The 20122-nt window shown below is 41.8% G+C and overlaps 1 protein-coding gene across 1 annotated transcript in view; it reads left to right on the forward strand.

The window, feature by feature from the left end:
* The window catches only part of Pkhd1 (PKHD1 ciliary IPT domain containing fibrocystin/polyductin), a 410096-nt gene that overhangs the window by 53988 nt on the left and 335986 nt on the right, over nt 1-20122 (forward strand). The window contains exons 29-32 of the mRNA XM_035453320.1: nt 5969-6164; nt 6818-6885; nt 8463-10064; nt 11989-12132. Coding sequence (XP_035309211.1) covers nt 5969-6164; nt 6818-6885; nt 8463-10064; nt 11989-12132 — 2010 coding nt within the window. The remainder of the gene's footprint in view (nt 1-5968; nt 6165-6817; nt 6886-8462; nt 10065-11988; nt 12133-20122) is intronic.

Genomic DNA, 20122 nt, shown 5'->3' on the forward strand with positions numbered 1-20122 from the left:
CAACACAGTGGGAGAGCCTCTTATAGATTGGGTTGCACACAGTGTGGCAGCATAGCAGGAAAGCCTCTTTTAAGTTGGGTTGCACACAGTGTGGCAGCACAGTGGGAAAGCCTCTTTTAGGTTGGGTTGCTCCATCCAGAAGATGATATTGATGATTATGAAGCCAAGATTTAAAAAAAAAAAAAGAGGCACAAGGAGAGGGCAAGGGGAAATTTGCGTTTAGGAGCATAAATGTGGCCTTTGTAGTCAGAAAAAGTTGAGTATGAATGAATATTAACTCAACCACTTGTTAAAGAAAAAAATTGACAAATTCATAGCATGTCTAAAAAAAGAGTGATTGTTTTATTTGGAAATCTTCAGAAACAGAGGGTGATCTCAGTGGTCACTCTGCCATGGGCTGACAATATTTATAGATAGAAAATGGAATGAGGTCTAGAAACAGCTTGATTGATCACAGCATAATGTATCTCAAATCTGATCATGATTTGATCCCTTGGCAGCCTGTGACTGACCGGAGCTAATCTGGTGATTGGTGAGGCTCAGCTAATTGTTACACAAACATACTCGTAATTTAGGAGGTCACTTTGTTACTTAGGTCACACTTTGCTATAGGGCTCAAGATACGGAGGCATCTTCAGGCCAAATTTAATTTAATGTGACACATAGTTAGTTAGTCTTCTGTTTCCACAGATTCTGCACATGTGGATTCAACTATGAAATGAAAACATTGTAAAAAATTGTGTCTGTATTGGACATGTACAGATATTTTCTAAATAATCTGACAACTATTATATAACACACTGTTTGGGGCATTATAAGTAATGTAGAGACTATGTATATGTGAAGATGTGTGTAGGTTTTATGCAGAAAAATCTTTGGAGTTTGTTATCATAGGATTGGAGTGCCCCAACGTCAGTCCTCCGTGGATACCAAGGAATAGCTATATTTCTTTTAAAAAGTCATTTATCTTATATTTATTTTTAAAAATTAGCTTATAAAGTAATAATTTCCATTAAGGCATTTTCATAATATGTTGATTTGGTTATTCTTTTTATATGGAAGAACTTGCCACAGCACTAGCCAAATAAGCTTGGTTTGAGCTAGTGTTACACTGTTGTCTTTTATACACTGTTGTTGTTGTTTTCTTGGTCCATTTTGAAATCTACTGAAGTCACTGGATTTCAATGTAGAGGTTGGGAACACAGGAAGAAGTAAGGAGGATATGGACAGAGAGACAGACACACAGAGAGAGAGACAGACAGACAGACACACACACACACACACACACACACACACAGAGAGAGAGAGAGAGAGAGAGAGAGACAGAGACAGAGACAGAGACAGAGAGACAGAGACAGAGAGAGACAGAGAGAGACACAGAGAGAGAGATGATTCTACATATGCTATCTCAGGATTTCTAAGCTATTTTTTCCTACAAACTATACAGAAAATAATTCCGCATCATTAATGAAAACTTCAAGACTTTAGCCACAAATGAGATAGTAGCATTCAAAGACTTGAATAAAGCATCTCTATGTTACTTTTATCTTTTCATCAGCATGCTGGTTGGCTTTTGTAACTTGACACGAACCTAGACATATCTTGGAAGAGGGAATCTTAGTTGAGTAAATGCCTTCATAAGACTGTTCTATAGGCTGCTCTGTGGAGTAGTGTCTGATTAGTGATTGATGCAGGGCAAGCTAGCACACTGTGGGAAGTTGCCATCCCTGGGCAGGTGGTCCTTGATTGTATTAAGAAAGCAGGCTGAGCAAGCAATGAGGAGCAAAGCCAGCAAGCAAGCAGTGTCCATGGTCTCTGCTTCAGTTCCTGCTTCCAGGTTCCTGCTTGAGTTCCCTCTGTGGTGGAGTGTGACCTGGGAGGTGTAAGAAGAAAGAAACCCTTTCCTCTGCAAGCTGCATTTTGGTCATGGTGTTGTTATCGCAGCAATAGAAACCCTAACCGAGACAGGCAGTCTCTTTCAGTCCCATCTAATGAGCTGTGGTGTCCTCTACTTGGGGGCACTACAGTGACTCTGAGGCCCATGTGGCTAATGGACCTTTAGGGCGCTCTATTCCAAACTGTGGTGCAAGGGCATGCATTTCCACTTCTGAAACTGGGTGCATAACTCGTGGCCTTCATTAAGGTTCTGGTTGCCTGCAGACTGAATTATTTGTTGTCTCCTGTAAGTATGAACAAGAACTTTAGTCCTGTCCTTCCATTGCTGACAAATCTATGGATGTTTCCATGGAAAGTAGAGATGCCCCAAGGATTAGCTTTTCCAATGTTTGGTCAGAGGGACATCACTATCTTGGTTTATTTCTGAGACACATGCCCGTGTCTGCACATATGTTTCTTCTTAAAAACCAGCCAGTGCTGCCGTTTCTCTCACGCCACTGGATGATGAAGTGATAATGTGCTACACAAGACTTTGGACCAGGTTGTGAAATTTTTTTAACAATTATTTTTTAAATTATTTTTAATTACTCTTATTTACATATCCATCCCCCCATTCCCTCACCCTGCCATCCTCCCATGTTCCCCACACCACCCACCCCACCCACTCCCACCCAACTCCTCCCCAGGGATAGTGAGGCCCTCCACCAAGGACCTTCAAAGACTGTCACATTGTTCTGTCCACCGCGTGGATGGACAAAATAATACAGAGACATATTAGGTACAAAGCTGCTTGGCCAATGGTTAGGATTCTTATCTGTTAGCTCAGTCTTAATTATCACAAATCTATATATTTTATAAGACTTATCTTATTGGACGCCTTGTTGGCATCCCTCCTTGCTGGTGGATCACATTGCTCCGCTGGAGGAAGAGTGGAGGGGAAAAAGGACCCTCTCTGTTTCTCCTTCGCTTAAATATGAGTCTTCTTGCTATGTCACTTCCTGCCTGGATCACCACTTCTCTACTACATTTCCCAGAATCCTCTTTGATTCCTAGTCCTGCCTAACTTGCTGCCATTGGCCAAACAGTATTTTATTCAACAATCAATAAGATAAACATACACAGAAGTGCTTCCCCCATCAGGTACCCACATTCAGAGGGCTTGGTTTGGTCCAATGCTGTTTCCCTAGCTTTGTGATTAGGGTCTCCATTCTATCAGTAGGTCAGGCCCACTGTTTCTGCAGGTGTCTCCATTCCCGTCTTGGCTCCTTTGCTCAACCCTACTCCATTTCCATAACTGAATCCCAGTAGTATGGTTCAGTGCTTAACTGTGGGTGTCTGTTTCTGCTTCGAACAGCAACTGGATGAAGACTCACCTTCCTCTCCCTGCCCCCAGGCTCCAATTTGGTCAGAGGTTCTTGTCCTCATCCCCTTCTTCAAGGGACTATGCAGACTTCTCTTGGGGTCCTCCTCGTTTCCTAGCTCCCCTGGTAGTATGGATTACAGGCTAGTGATCCTTTGCTCTATGTCTAGAAATCAAAAATGAGTGAGTACATACCATGTTTATCTTTTTGTGACTGGGTTACCTCACTGAGGATGGTTTCTTCTAGTTCCATCCATTTGCCTGCAAATTTCAAGATTTCATTTTTTTTTTCCGCTGAGTAGTTCTCCATTGTGTAAATATACCACATTTTCTCTATCCATTCTTCATTTGAGGGGCATCTAGGTTGTTTCCTGGTTCTGGCTATTACAAATAATGCTGCTATGAACATAGTTGAACATATGTCCTTATTGTATGAGTATGCATTATTTGGGTATATGCCAAAGAGATGGATTGCTAGATCTTGAGGTAGACTGATTCCCATTTTCCTGAGGAACCACCATACTGATTTCCAAAGTGGTTGTACAAGTTTACACTCCCACTAGCAATGGAGGAGAGTTCCTCTTTCTCCACATCCTCTCCAGCATAGATTGTCATTGGTGTTATTCTGACAGGAGTAAGATGGTATCTCAGAGTGGTTTTGAGTTGCATTTCCCTGATGGCTAAGGATGTTGAGCACTTTCTCAAGTGTCTTTCAGCCATTTTAGACTCCTCTATTGAGAATTCTCTATTTAGTTCTGCACTCCATCTTCTAATTGCCTCAGGCTCAGGTGGCAGCCAGAGGACGGAGGGCGGAGGGTGGACAAGGGTGAGGTGTGTCCTGACTCAGGGTGGCCTTCTGGTCTGGGCAGGTCCACTCTTGTGTGTGTGGGGACTCAGGCAGAAGTGACAAGTTGTGAAATTTTAAGAGTGAAATGTGAATCCTCCTCTTCACTCATGCTCTTTCAGATTTTATATATCAAACTGAATCTAAAGTGCCATAGTGTGCAACAATTCATCCTTTCCTGCTGTTCAGAACATTCTTATTTGAATAAACCTGCTGATCATTTATATATATAATATATATATATTTATATATATATATATATATGTGTGTGTGTGTGTGTGTGTGTGTGTGTGTGTGTGTGTGTGTGTGTGTGTGTGTGTGTGTGTTAATGTGTGGTTCAGAGGACAAAGTATAGAAGTCAGTTATCTTCTTTTACTATGGATCCCAGGGATCCCACTCAGGGAATCTGGTTTGGTAGCAATGACTTTACCCTCTGAGCCATCTCCTTGCCCCTACTGACGTAATTTTGTCAGCTTATTTACTACTTTTGATGATGCTTTGAGGATGAGGTCTATGTAAGCATTTTGTGTTCCATAGCATCTTTTTTTCATGGACTCAGTACAGCTAGAAGGAGCTGAGGTAAGGTGTTTATGATATGCACAACTTTTTTTTCAAAAGAGGAGCTGCTGATTGTACCAAAGGCCATTGGAATACAAAGCAGAGATAGGAGTATAGGGATCGACTTTTCCACTACTTAGTTATGATACCTTGATGGCTGAGGTTTCCTTGACTTTAAAATGCCAGTTGTATTTTATTGGGACAGTGGGTCGTAATTAGCTTCATCTGCGTAATTGACACAAACCTAAAATCACCTGGAGAGTATGGAGTTTCAGATGAAGAGTTGCCCAGATCAGATTGCCCATGGGCACGGTGTGTGAGACATTTTATTGTCTTTAAAATTTTATTTAGATGGATTTATTTTATTTCATCCAGGTGAATATTTTGTCTGCATGTATGTATGGGTGCCACATGTGTCCCTGGTACCCATGGAGGTCAGGAGAGGGAATCAGATTTCCTGGAACTGGAGTTACAGATAGTTGTAAACCACCATATATACTGAGAACCAAACCCAGCTCCTTGGTAAGAGCAGCAAGTGCTGTTAACCACCAAGTTACCTCTTTAGATTTTTGTGAGCCATTTTTCTTGATAGATAATTGATATATGATGGCTCAGCCAGTTGTGGTTGGTGGCATCTCTAGGGTGGGCCTGGAGCATAGAGGAAAGGAATAAGCCAGGGAGAACAAATAAACCAATGGTGTTTCATGGTCTCTGCTTCAGTTCCTGTTCCAGATTCCTGTCCTGAGCTCCTGCCTTGGCTTCTCTTGATGGCAGATTGTAACCTATAAGCCCAAGAATCCCTTACCTCCCCCCATTGGTTTTGGTCAGTATTTCATCACAGGAACATAAAGCAAACTAGGACTCAGTGGCAGGATCACATGGGGTGGTGACACAAAAGTGCACGGTAGATGATGAAGGGTTGGGATCATACAGTATATCCCAGAGGTGTAGATTTTTGCTTTTATCAGCACAAAAGTAAAGGCTGAAGAAAAGGACACAGCACACTGTTTGTAGGCTAGGAAGGCAATTAACCCTCCTAACTACTTAATTTGCTTTCCCAGGAATAAAAGTCAAAAGGAATAAAAATTGCCTTTTCAGGAATAAAAATTGTCTCAACAAGTTTGAATTTTTGATACCCTTGAGGTTTTAGGCTGTACCTCTGTTTAAAGAATTGTTAGAAATTCTGCGAGGAAAATGCATGGCTATTAAAATTCTTAGAGACTTATGTGTAGGGCTGACTTTACTTAATAAAAAAAGATGAAGTAGTTGAGGCCACAGGTCCAGAAGTAAATATACTCTTCTTGACACAGGAGGCGAGATCCTGTTCCTTGGGATGGCTCAGCTGGTGAACTACACCGGTCTGGATGTACTAGTCCGCGTTCAGGACACCTCTGCTCAGGTCCTCACACAGACAGCTTGGGGACTGGAGGTGGTGCTGCCCCCAATGCTGGCTGGCATTCACATGATTTCAGTCTTCATTAATGGAGTCAATATTCATTCACAGGGGTAAGGTTATCACTGCTGTCAACTTTGGGTCTGTTTGATGCACTATCAATTCAATTTGGGAACCTTTGAGTTGGGTGTCTTCTTTGTTCCATGTACAGTGAGGTGATAAGGGTCTGAGAATTGTAAACAGATGAACGAATCTCGGAAGCCTTGTGGGCAGCTCACTCCTTAAACTAATGGAGGTTCTTGAAGTCTTGTGGACAGTTCGCTCCTTAGACTAACAGATGGGAAATGTTGGCTGCCTACTTTGGGGAAAGGGAAATTGGAAGTTAGTTGAAGTGAGGATGACAGGACCTCTGCCTAAAGAAGGTAGGTTTGTGGTGGAGCGCTTTAATAAGACTGCGTCTGAGGCTTTGGATAAATGGTTTGCAATAACTGCATCCTGCCTCACCTTCATCTCTGTACCCCCAAATCACTCTATTTTCTCTGGAACTTATCTCCCCTTCATCTAGAGAGTATCTAACCTGTGTGGCACTGATGTTGCCACTTTACACTGGCCCAGGGATAGTGCCCCACCCATCTCGCCACTGTTTCTTCTCTATGAGCAGGATCACTGATACTCACTCTCCCTCGTTGCTCCTCCCTTTCCAAACATGGCTCCATTTTGTTTTTCTCATCTCCATGATATTTTCTAACATGACTATCTTCTCTAGGGTTGATCTCCACATCCAGTACCTCACTGAAGTTCTCAGCGTGGAGCCTCGCTCTGGGTCGCTTCTGGGTGAGTGCTTCTGACATTACACTTTATTTGTCCAGCAAGTTGGTTTACTGAATATTTCATTCCTGGGCTAATGAACTAGTGAGTGCGTCAGGGCTGCAGATGTCAGTGAGAGATCCTTGCTTTAGTTCTCAGGCCAACAATGCTCTTATGTGGTATGTGAAGAGTTGTGGGACTTCAGCTCTGTGAGTTCCAGAAGTCAAATAGCATAAAAAGGTGAGGTGGCTGGTGTTTATTCCTACAGGAAACGTTGAAACATCCAATGGACACCACACTCAAGCAGTTATCAGGAAGGGATGGGCAAGCCTCCTGCAATAAATAGTCTTTTAGATATTGCACGTGCAAGGAGAGGAGGGAGGCGCCTTCAGTCTCTGCACTTTCTTCTAAGGATGGAAGACAAAGGAAGAACAATAGAAACCCAAATACAGTATTAGAAATGTAGAACTATTATATCAGATAATATAATGGATGGCAAGAAAATAAAAGAATTTATTTTTCATTCACATGTAAGTTGAGAGTAGTATAGCTTTCTAAGACATACAAAGGTATTGTGAAGTTTTGTTGTAAATATTAAAAAGTGTTGTTCTTGGAGTCTGATGGTGAATGATTAAGACTGCTTGTTGCTCTTGCAGAGGACTTGGTTCAGTTCTCATCAACCACATGGTGGCTCACACGGGTCTGTAATTCCAGTTTCAGAGCATCTGTCTTGTCGTCTTCTGGCCTCCATGGGCACATTATACAGTGGAACACAGACACACATGCAGGCAAAGTACCCATGCACATAACATAAAAACAAATGCATTTAAAAATATTCTTACTGAACAATTTGAATTGTTTTACTGCTGTGTGGATTTGAGCACTGGACAAATGATCACAAATTTAGCCATGATGAGGAATGGCTAAATGTGTGCACACCACTTAATTGCATCTGATCTGTACAGGTACTGCAATTTTTATTTGGAATATTAGCGTGTGTGTGTGTGTGTGTGTGTGTGTGTGTGTGTGTGTGTGTGTGTTTGTGTGTGTGTGTGTGTGTGCCTGTGTGTGTGTGTGTGCCTGTGTGTCTTTCATGTGTATATCTCTGTGTGTCTGTGTCTGTATGTATGTGTTTGTATGTGTGTCTGTGTGTGCATGTGTTTCTCTCTGTGTGTCTATGTGTATGTGCATGTGTGTGTCTCTGTGTGTGTTTGCATGTGTATATGTCTGTGTGTCTCTATGTGTGCATGTATGTATCTTTATATGCCTGTGTGTGTGTGTATCTGCATGTGTGTGTTTGTATGTGTGTCTATGTGTATGTACATGTGTGTGTGTCTGTGTATGTGTCTACAAGTGTGTATGTGTCTGTGTGTATGTGTGTTCGTGTCTCTATGTGTATGTGTGTTTGTGTGTCTGTGTGTGAGCATATCCCTAGTAGGCATGAAGAGGTCAGAGGTCAGTTCTCCCTTTTCATCATGTGGTCCTCCTCAGGAATTGAACTCTGGTGGTCAGACTTGGCTGTGTAGGCATTTAGCTGCTGAGCCTTTCTGCTGGCTGGAATAGTAAGCAGCTTTTAATCTGCATCTTCCATGTTTATACTTTAGGTGGCACTGTCCTCAGCCTTTCAGGAGTAGGACTCGGCAGAGATCCGGCTCTGATTTGGGTACTTGTGGGCAGTCAGCCTTGTGGTATGGTGAACTTAACAGATGTCAATGCCTGGTGTGAGACTCCTCCAGCTGTACTGCCACCCGGGGCAGATGTTCTCACTGTACCAGCTTCTGTGGAGATCTGGGTTGGCAACACTTCTTTCCTCCATGGAGCAAGCTTGGTGGGGAAGGGATTTACCTTCATGTATGAAGCAGCAACTACACCGGTGGTCACTGCTATGTGGGGAGAACTCACCAACAACAGCCTGGGGTTCTATGTGCAAGGAAAGAACCTCTCTGACTCAGTCATTCTTTTGGGAACCTTGAAATGTGACCTGGAAGTGCAATCTTTTGTGGATAACGTGAGCTTGTCTGGGTGCTCCTTTCCTCTCTGCAGTTTGGAAGCAGGAATCTATTCTCTCCAAGTTCTTCACAAGTGGATGGGGTTTGCCAATATGTCTGCAGTGCCCCAGAAATTTGAGTTGTCACCTCGGATAATGGCCATCTTCCCAACACATGGTTCTGTGTGTGGTGGGACAGTACTCACTGTGAAGGGTGTTGCCTTCAGTCCTAGAAGGAGGTCAGTTCATGTTGACCTTTCAGGCCCCTTTGCTTGTGTGATTTTGAGTTTGGGAGTCCACACAGTCCTATGCCAGACCAAATTGGTGGGTGACCACTTTCCTGAAATGTCATTTGCTCTAAATGTCACAGTTCTGGTCAATGGGCTGGCCAGTAAATGTGAGGGGAACTGTACACTCTTCATGCAGGAAGAAACAACTCCTGTTGTGGATGCCTTGACTACAAGCATTAATGGTTCTCTAACCACGTTGCTGATGAGAGGCCAGAGGTTGGGTACCACTGATGCTGAGCCAACAGTGTTTGTGGATGATCACCTTCATTGCAGCACATCTTTCTTCAATACCAGCCACATAGCATGCCAGATGAGTGACTTGATCCCAGGGCTCCACTACCTGTCAGTTGTTCATACAAGCAATGGATATGCTTGCCTGGATCATGTTTATCGAAGCTTCTTCATTGTGCCTCAGGTGTTTGATTATTTTCCTAAGGTTTTCAGCATCCATGGTGGAAGTCTATTGACCATAAAAGGCACAGCTCTTAGAGGATGGAATGCTACATCTGTCTACATTGGCCAGAAGACTTGTGTATCAGTAAACATCAGTTCTGAGCTCATCCAGTGCATTATTCCTGCAGGAAATGGCTCTGTTGCTCTGGAAATAGAGTTGGATGGAGCTTTGTACCACATCGGACTTGTTGGCTATAGCAGTGTCTTTACTCCAGAATTGCTTTCTGTTTCACAAAGGCATGACATCTTAACCTTCACAGTGGCCCAAATCTCAGGGCCTGCAAATGTTGACATTTTTATCGGGATGTCACCATGTGCAGGTGTCTCTGGTAACAGTACAGTTCTCCAGTGCATGGTCCCTTTACTTCCTTCTGGGGAGTATCCTGTCACAGGATATGATCACAACAGAGGATGGGCCTCCTCAGCTCTCATTCTCGAGCTGAGAGCTCATGTGATGTCAGTGACTGCGAACTTTGGTAAGTAGAGAAGATAGGGCAGAACACTTTTTCTAAAAAAGAAAATTGATTGTTATTCTCAGTTTTAGGAAGAAGGGCACCAACAGTACTGTAGGATAGCAGGAAAAAAGAGCCTGGGTGACCTCTTAGAGTCACAGTTTCTTCCTCAGGCCTGTCTTTGTGACATTTTGTTTATTTATCTTCATTTTTCATCGGAGAAATTCCATACATTCCCTAAGTATTTGATTGTATTGTGCTTTTATGTAACAACTTTATTGGACATGCATTTTAAATTTAGAAATATCACTTGCTATTATTTTATTGTATAAGAATATAAATACATTAATCTATTCTAGACATATGCTGATTTGTATTATTTAAAACATATTTAATAAGATTAATTTTTGCCATTTTGTAATAGCTCACAGATGAATTCATACTTCACCAATAATATGCCAGTGCCATAGCGTGCTGGTTAAACTTAAAATACACTTATTTTCTATTTTATGTGTATGTAGGTGTGCCTGAGTGTATATATGTATGTCACATGTACTCAAGGTACCCATAGAGACCAGAACAGGACATCTTATCTCTGAAAACTGTCATATAGGCAGTTGTGAGCTGCTGTGGGTTCTGCCACCATACTCAGGTCCTCTGGAAGAGGACTGAGTTCTCTGAACCACTGAGCTATCTCTATGGCCTCCAATTTTATTTTTTTCTTTCAGGTACACTGACATTTGCCTAGCCTTTTTTTAAGGTCTCTGTTCACTTACTCTGCTTAACTAGCTTAAGTCTGATTGTAACTTAAACAAACAAACAAACAAAAAAAACAACATGGAGGAAATCACTCTATCCAAATTGGCAGGTTAATACCCACAAGACACTTGTCTTCAGCTGAGTGGGGTGTTACTGGGATCAGGGTTTGCGTTTGAGGCAGTTGTTAGTGTAGCTAATGTAGCCCTAATATTTGGCTTCCTTATTTATAAAGGGGTTTGATCTGGATAGTTCATAAATTCCTCTCCCTACTCCTCAAGGGACCATGATTCTTATGATGAAAGAGCACAGCCAGGAGACATCACCTTTGAGTGGCCAGGTGCTTGTAGAAGGATCTCCATCCCTCTAGTGAGAGGGAGCCAGGGGAGATTGAAGCTCCTCCTCTTAAAGTGTCCCAGCAGTCTGGACTAGTTTTACTGACTAAGGAACCTTAAAATATGTCTTTACTGTAGTTCTCATTAATAGTGACAAAAGTAGACAATTCACTGGAGGTTTATATAATAATATTTTTACACTGAGGAAACATTTATTTATAATAAGACTCTAAATATCTATCAAAATGCACAGAATCTAGGAAAGTTTGGAAAAATATCTGTGCTGTAAGTTTAAATAAGTAAGAGTTTCAAGATATGTACATAATGATCCCTTTTATGTAATGTACCTATACATTATATATGCATGCATTACACACACACATGCATGCACACACACACACACACACACAGAGAGAGAGAGAGAGAGAGAGAGAGAGAGAGAGAGACAGAGACAGAGAGAGAGAGAGAGAGAGAAGAGAGAACATGTTTGATAAAGAGTCGAAGAAACTTCATCCATGGATTTCTCTGGGGATCCTCCTAAGTAGTTGGAGGAACTTAAACTTCTGTTTCCATTTTATGTTCTTTTTGTATAGGAACAAATTTTCATATAAGAAATTTAATAGCTTCAAATCTTCATTAGTTATTAATACAAAGTGACTATGTGTTTTAAAAGCTCCCCAACACAACAGAGAGCTGCAGGTCAGAGCCAAGCATAGACGACCCTGGAGATTCTAGGATCAGTTTTGTACCTGCAGGGGTTGAGAAAGTTGCACAGTGAGAAAGTGGGGCCTGAGCTTTGTGTGCAATAAGTCATGATTTGCCTCCTAAGTAATGAGCTTGGGATTTTGTCTCTGAAGGCTGCCTGGGTGGAAGGCTTCTGCATGTGTTCGGAGCAGGATTTTCTCCAGGGAACATCTCAGCTGCTGTGTGTGGTGCTCCGTGCCAAGTCTTGGCTAATGCAACAGTGTCTGCCTTCAGCTGCATGGTTCTGCCCCTGGATGGTGAGCAAAAAAAGTCACACTTACACATTTGTGTGAAGATCATATTCTTTGGCCTTTTCTGATTTCGTTTTAGTTGACTACAAATGGAAATAGAATTTTTCCTTGTCTAACAAAAATGATAGACATCGGGGCCAGAGGAGACAGCTCAGTGGGTAAGTTGCAGGCTTTGTACGAAGAGGACATGTGTTCAGAACCTCTGCACCCATGTTAAAGCTGTGCATAGTAGTTCATGACTCTCCATCTCAGCAGTGGGCAGATGTGGATCCTTAGAACTTACTGGGTAGGCACTCTGACTGAAAAGTAAGCTCTAGGTTCAGTAAACCTATCTCAAAAAATAAGGAGGAGAGAGATGGAGAAGATACCTGAAGCCTTCTTCTGGCCTCCACATGTATACAGCTAGAAGAGTATACCGTCCTACACACATGCGCACACACCCTCACTCACACACATGGTACCACATACATGCACAGAACACACACCACACACACACACACACACACACACACACAGACAAAAAGAAGGCTACCAATTGCCTTCTCACTGCATCTCTTAAATATTGGTTCTGTACTCAGTTCCTTGATTCTTTTGGGCAAGGCCTGTCATTCACATTGTTCTTCAACATTGAGTAAAAGCCATGATAGCTCAATGCATTAAGATGTGGCCATCCTGTGGATTGTGGAATGTGAAGTCCTGTCTTTAAGGAGGGAGGAGTATGCAAAGTTCGAGGCTTCACAACACATGGTAACTGCCAATTGAGCTTCAAGGGGAAAAATCCCAACAGGAGGAAATGACTCTGTTATCACAGGGCCATGCTGCTTTTGAGAGCCCCAGTTAAGCCGGATGAATGTTCTGTTTGCATATTCCTAGGCGATGATCTTTCTCGCTTTATAAATTACACTCTGTAATTCAGTATATGCTCTCTGTGTATTGGTTTAGTTCATGTTCCTCCTCTCCCACTTTTTTCCCCCTGAACTTGAATATGGGCTAAGGATTTACAAAGTGATGGATGTAGCAATCTACCTGAATTTGGGCAATAATTGTGGGGGATGTAATTGTCATGATGGTGAATAGACTGTGTTGTTTTTGGCAGGAGGAAAGGAGGGGGGAGGAGGAGGAGGGAGGCAGAGAAGAGAGAAGAGTGAAGAAGAGAGCATGAAGACAGTCCTAGTTTAACACACGGGAAACAGTTTCTGTTATCATCAGGTGTATAAGCTGAATGTGTGGAAGGGAGTCCAACTCCACAGTAAGAAACCTAACGTGCATTGGAGATCTTAATGCCATTTGATGCATGCAAGTGTCCACCCAGAGTGTGTGAAAATTATTCTAATGTAAAATTAAATGAGTTAGAAAACAGTGGAAATGAAGCAAGCATCACTTCATAGGCTCCAATTTTGTTGTAGAGATTCATTTATTTTTGTTTTCTGCCAATGAGTGTTTTGCCTGTATGTATGCATATATATATACATATACATATACATGTATGTATGTATGTGTGCACGGACATCCTGTGCATGTTTGGTTATCATGGAGACCAGAAGTGGCATCAGGTCCCTAAAACTGGAGTTACAGGCAGTTGCGAGCCACCACATAGATACTGGAAATCAAATCCAGGTCCTTTGCAAGAGCAGCAAATATTCATTTTTGTGTGTGAATTTTTTTATTTTAGTTTTTTAAAAAATTCTTTTAAAACTTAAATTAAAAACAAGATTGTTTTACATGTCAATTCCCATTCCCTCTCCCTCCCCTGTCCCCCACTAACACCCTACCTATCCAATATCATTTCTGCTCCCCAGGGAGAGTGGGGCCTTCCATGGGGGTCTTCAGAGTCTGTCACATAGAGGGAGTATCCTTCTATGTGAAATGGGATCCCAAAGTTCCGTTCCTATGCTAGGGATAAGTACTGATCGACTACAAGAGTCCCCATAGATTTCCGAGGCCTCTACACTGACACCCACATTTATGGGGTCTGAATCAGTTCCATGCTGGTTTCCCAGTGATCAGTCTGGGGGACAAGAGCTCCCTCTTGTTCAGGTCAGCTGTTTCTGTGGGTTTCACCAGCATGGTCTTGACCCCTTTGCTCATCACTCCTCCTTCTCTGCAACTGGATTCCAGTTCAGTTCAGTTTTTAGCTGTGGGTTATCTGCTTCTACTCCATCAGCTGCTGGATGAAGGCTCTAGGATGGTATATAAGTTAGTAGTCAATCTCATTATCAGGGGAGGGCATTTAAGGTAGCCTCTCCACTGTTGCTTAGATGGTTAGTTGGTATCAACCTTGTAGATATCTGGACATTTCCCTAGTGCCTGATTTCTCTTTAAACCTATACTGGCTCCCTCTTTGGTGGTATCTCTTATTTTGCTCTCCTCTATTCTTCCCCCTACACAACCTTCCTGCTTCCTTATGTCCTCCTCCCCCCTCCTCTTCTGCCCTTCTCATTCTCCCAGCTCCCTCTCCCCTCCCCCTATGCTCCCAATTTGCTCAGGAGATCTTGTCCCTTTGCCCTTCTCCGGGGGACCATGTATGTCTCTTTTAGAGTCCTCCTTGTTGCCTAGCTTCTGTGGTGTGGGTTATAGTCTGGTAATCCTTTGCTCTATGTTGATTCTGTGGTCTATGTTCTCCTGGTGTCCTTGGCCTATCTGACTCCTACAATTCTTCCTCCCTCTCTTCCACGGGGTTCCCGAGCTCTGGCTATGGGTCTCTGCCTCTGTTCCCTTCAGTTGCTGGATGAAGCTTCTCTGCTGACAATTGGGCTAGTCACCAATCTATGAGTATAGCAGAATTTTGTCAGGAATCATTTTATTGGCTTTTTTTTTTTTGCCGGTCATATTTGGTTCTATTCTAGCTCTCTGGGCTATCCAGCCTCTGGTTCCTGACTATCCAGGAAGTGTCAAGAGAGGACTCCCTCTTTGTTGCTGTTGATACGTAGCCTTAATCCATAGTGGTCTGATAGGATGTAGGGAGTTATTTTTAATTTTCTCATATCTGTTGAGACTTGCCTTGTGTTCAAGTATGTGGTCAATTTTGGAGAAAGTTCTGTGAGGTGCTGAGAAGGTATATTCTTTTGTGTTTGGGTGAAATGTTCTGTAGATATCTGTCAGGTCCATTTGGTTTATAATGTCTGTTAGTTTCAGTATTCCTCTGTTTAGTTTTTGGCCAGATGACCTGTCCACTGGTGAGAGTGGGGTATTGAAGTCTCCCATTATCATCAGTGTGTAAGATTCAATATATAATTCAAGCTGTAATAGTTTTTTTTTCAAACTTGGGTGCCCTTATGTTTGGGGCATAGATGTTAAGAATTGATATGTCATTTTGGTGGATTTTTAACTTTGATGACTATTTAGTGTCCTTCATCTCTTTTGATTAATTTTGGTTTGAAGTGTATTCTGTCAGCTATTAAAATATCTACCATAGCTTGCTTCTTAGGTCCATTTGCTTCAAATATCTTTTTTAAACATTTTACCCTGAGGTAATGTCTATCCTTGATATTGAGGTGTGTTTATTGTATGCAGCAGAAGGGTGGATCCTGTTTTCATATCTTTTCTGTTAGTCTGTTTTATTGGGGAATTGAATCCATTGACATTGAGAGATATCAATGACCAAACAACTGTTAATTACTGTTATTTTGGTGGTGGTGGTGCATGAATATCTCATTCTCTCTCTCTCTCTCTCTCTCTCTCTCTCTCTCTCTCTCTCTCTCTCTCTCTCTGTGTGTGTGTGTGTGTGTGTGTTTTCACTTCCCTTCCTTTGGTTTTGCTGGTTGAGACTATTTTTTGCATTTTCATGGGTGTAGTTAACCTCCTTGGGTTGTAGCTTTCCTTCTAGCACTTTCTGTAGAGCTGGTTTTAGATAGATACTGCTTAAAATTTGACTTTATTATACAATATCTTACTTTGTCCATCTATGGTGAATAAAATATTTGTTGATCATATTAGTCTGGGCTGGCATCTGTGGTCTCTTAGATCTTTAGGGCATCTATTCAGGACCTTCTTGCTTTGAGAGTCTCCATTGAGAAGGCAGATGTAGTTCTAATAGATCTGCCTTTATGTGTTACTTGGCCTTTCACCCTTATAGCTTTTAATAATCTTTCTTTGTTCTGCATGTTTAGGGTTTTGATTATTATGTGGTGAGAGGACTTTCTTTTCTGGTCGAATACATTTGGTTTTCTGTAAGGTTCTTGTACATTTATAAGCATCTCCTTCTTTAGGTTAGGAATTTATTTTATGATTTTGTTGAAAATATTTTCTGGGCCTTTGAGCTGGGTTTCTACTCCTTTGACTATTCCTATTATTCTTAGGTTTGGTCTTTTTTTACTGTCCACAATTTCCTGGATGCTTTGTGTCACGAATTTTTAGATCTAACATTTTTCTTTGTATCCATTTCTCTATTGTATCTTCAATGCCTGAGATTTTCTCTTCCATATCTTGTATTCTATTAGTAAGCTTCTGTAGTTCCTGTTTGCATTCCCAAATTTTTCATTTCTACAATTCCCCCAGTTTGTATTTCTTTATTTCTTCTATTTCCCTTTTCAGGCCTTGGATAGTTTTATTTGTTTGTTTGTTTGTTTTGATTTTTCGTGACATAGAGTTTCTCTGTGGCTTTGGAGGCTGCCCTGGAACTTGCTCTTGTAGACCAGGATGCTTTCGAACTCACAGAGATCCGCCTGCCTCTCCCTCCCGAGTGCTGGAATTAAAGGCCTGTACCACCATCGCCCTTATTTGTGTCTTTCAACTGTTTTTTTTCTTGTCTCTCTTTAAGGGATTTATTCACTTCTTTCTATTGTTTGTTCATGTTTCCTTGGCTTTCTGTGAAGGATTTATTCATTTCCTTCTGTTGTTTGTGTTTTTCTGGATTTCTTTAAGGGATTTCTTTCTTTCTTCTTTAAGAATATCTGTCATCTTCATAGTTGATTTTAGGTCTTTTTCTTATGCATTGGCTATGTTGGAATATTCAGGTCTGCTGTGGTAGAATATCTGGCTCCGGTCTTCTGGCAGTCATGGCTTATGACTGAGCAGGGGGGCATCCTCCAGGGTTGGATGGGACAGAGTTGAGGGGGAGGGAGGCCAGGTGGAGATGGTCTGTGATATCCACAGGAGGTGTGGACAAGGGGGAGGGGCGGCTGCAGCTGGTATTGCAGCATTAGGGAAGAAGACTGGGCCTGGGGAACACAGAGAGTGAAGGTTCACAGGCAGCCTACATGATCTTCTGGGAGGTGTGGCCTGTGCTTGAGCAGGGCCTGTCTGCCTGAGTTGGGGGCTGGTACACAGTGACAACGGTGGCAGGGGTGGGGGTGGGGTATGATGGTCTGTGGGATCTACAGGAGGCATGAAGAGCATGGAGGGGAGGCTGCCACTAGGAAAGACCCTGAGGAACATAGAGAGATGCTTCAGATTTTTTCTTTTAAAAACTTTCTCATATAATTATCGTGAATTAATAAACTTTAGAGCTCCTCAGTATTATTTCAAAACAGTAAATCTTATCAAGAAGTACAGAGGAAAAAAATCAATGAAGTATGTTCAGGGTAAGGTAAATTTTGTTATTGTAATTCTGATAATTCATATGAGAAAAATTAAGTTAGTATTTTATAAAGGTTTTGATTACGTTTTAGAAATTGAGAATCAATATTTAGAATCAATTCTCTGGAATTTGAAAGGAGCAATACTGTAATTAAAGGCTGCAACTCTTACTTTGGCCACTGGGTGTCACCAAACACTCGTCAATTGCATAAGCACACATTTTTTTTTTTCTTTCATTAAAGAACGCCTTTGAAAAGACCCTTATTCTTAGCGTCTGTGAGCACCTACTCCAGAGTGCCTTACTTCAGAGTTCCTTATATAAGACCCAGGTGTAGGTGTGGGGAGTCTTCGAACCTTCTAAAGCTGACTAAAGCAAATGCCATGTGTATGATTGCGTTTCCATTTCTTCCCGTGAAAGTGAGCCCGTAATAGACATCAAACGGTTAAGGGGCTGGGCGTGAGAATCTGCGAAGAGCCACTAGTGATCCCCTTGCTTTATAGGATTGTACGTGGCTAGTATCATCGGGAATCTTTTTATTTCAGAGATGTCAGAGGAGCAAACCTCGTGCCTGTATCCCAGCGGCCATTCTCAGAGAATCCATCTTTCTACGTTGCTAGTACTGCCCCTCCAAACCCTTTCAATGTCAACCAGCCAGTGGCCTTTGGAAAGCTGCAGCAGCCTGCTTGTGTGCTGAGACTGGGGGTGTGTGCTTGTGCCCTGCAGCTGCTTCTCCAGCTGTGAATTCGTTAGAAATGTAGATCCTCAGCATTCCTGTTGTCTGAAACTTTCGATCACATTTTGATGTTTCTTCTCTGGTTTGCTGTACTGTTGCCTAATCGAAAGCTCCAAAACCAGGTAGCTTGTCTTAATAAGCAAGTTCTATACATGTTGGGGAGCATCACAGATGTCTGCGTATAATTTGGTCCCAGATTTGTTATTAACATCATAGTACTTTCTATTAAATATCACTCCCTCCTCTCCTCTCTCTCTCTCTCTCTCTCTCTCTCTCTCTCTCTCTCTCTCTCTCTGTGTGTGTTTGTGTGTGTGTACCTGTGATGTGCGGGCACACCTATGGTATATGTGCATCTGCTGTGTGACACTATTTCTAGGGAGACATGAACAAATGTCTCCTCACCCCAGATATGGAGCCTGTAACACATCAAGTCAGGATACTATCAAAGTCCAGCTTGGTGAACCAAATAGTTTTATTGGGGTTACTCACAGTAGTGTGGATCAGGGGTTATTTGCTGGAATAGAGACCCTTTAGGGAACTCAGCTGGTGCTGTCTCTTCCAGGCAGCTCAACTTGTCTGAAAGTGTCTCTCAACAGTCCTGCTACTTATATATGCTCAGGGAAAGAGGAACCTAGTAAATCTGGTCAGTTTCAGGGACTTCCTAACTTTTTTGAGTAGTTTATTTCCTGAGTTAATGAGCTTGCTTGGAGGATGAAATACTTTATCTCAGAGAAAATTTCTATACAACATTCACATATGTGTTTATTTATGCAAATCGTGTGCCAGTGTGTATGAATTAAGGGAATATGTGTAGTATGTATGCATGCATTAGTGTGTGTGTGTGTATGCTGGCACGTTTATGTACAAGACAAGTATGCTTCTGTGTTCCTAAAATGACTGTGCACGGAGTAAGGGCTTCTTTCTCCTTCCACAGTCCACTGCCTCCCTCTTTACATTTGGTCTTTTGTCTGTTTATTTTTTGTTAACTTCTCAAATTTAGCAAGGTCACTTTGAATTCTGTCCCTCAGTTTGAAATACTTTCAATTTTATTTTGCACGATAGAGGGATGTTTCTTATCCCAGATTATAGATAATTGTTTTAGGATGCAAACTTTCCTAATTATAGTTTTCTTGTTCCAATGCCATGGCACTAATGTGTTTCCTTTTTAAAGAATGATGGGGAATTAAAGATAGAGATGAGAAAAGTTCCCTTGCTGCTTTGGGGGTCATCTATCTTTACTTTCCCAAACTGCACTTCTAGCCAAAGAATATTTTTTCCATGTGATGGGTGCTAAAACATACAGTTAGGTAAAATTCATATTTCTGTTTAAAAATGCTCAAGATCTTTGATATTCGGGTTTTTTTCTTGCATTTACTTGGATTATACCAAATGACTTTTGCATGGAAACTTTAACTTTTCCATGAGGCATGAAGAGCTAAAGCGATTAAGGTCACAGAGCTATTTAGTGGCAGAACTTTGAATAAAACCCATGGATTTTGATCCCCCAGCCTTGGGTGCTTTTCATAATCCACCTTGTCAATTTGCATCCACTTAATCACCTATAATGAATTCATTATTCTATAGGTGTTGAGCCTGTTTTTATTTGCCTTGGGGCTTATGAACTAGAAAGTTCTCATGTTTTGTCTACCCACATGAGGATCCTTCTGCCAGTCATTTTTTATTGCAATTATGCATTCAAAACACATGCACAGAGTATGTCCTAGGTGTCAGGTGCTTTGGAATGT

This window comes from Cricetulus griseus, assembly GCF_003668045.3.
Source record: "Cricetulus griseus strain 17A/GY chromosome 1 unlocalized genomic scaffold, alternate assembly CriGri-PICRH-1.0 chr1_1, whole genome shotgun sequence".
Lineage (NCBI taxonomy): Eukaryota > Metazoa > Chordata > Mammalia > Rodentia > Cricetidae > Cricetulus > Cricetulus griseus.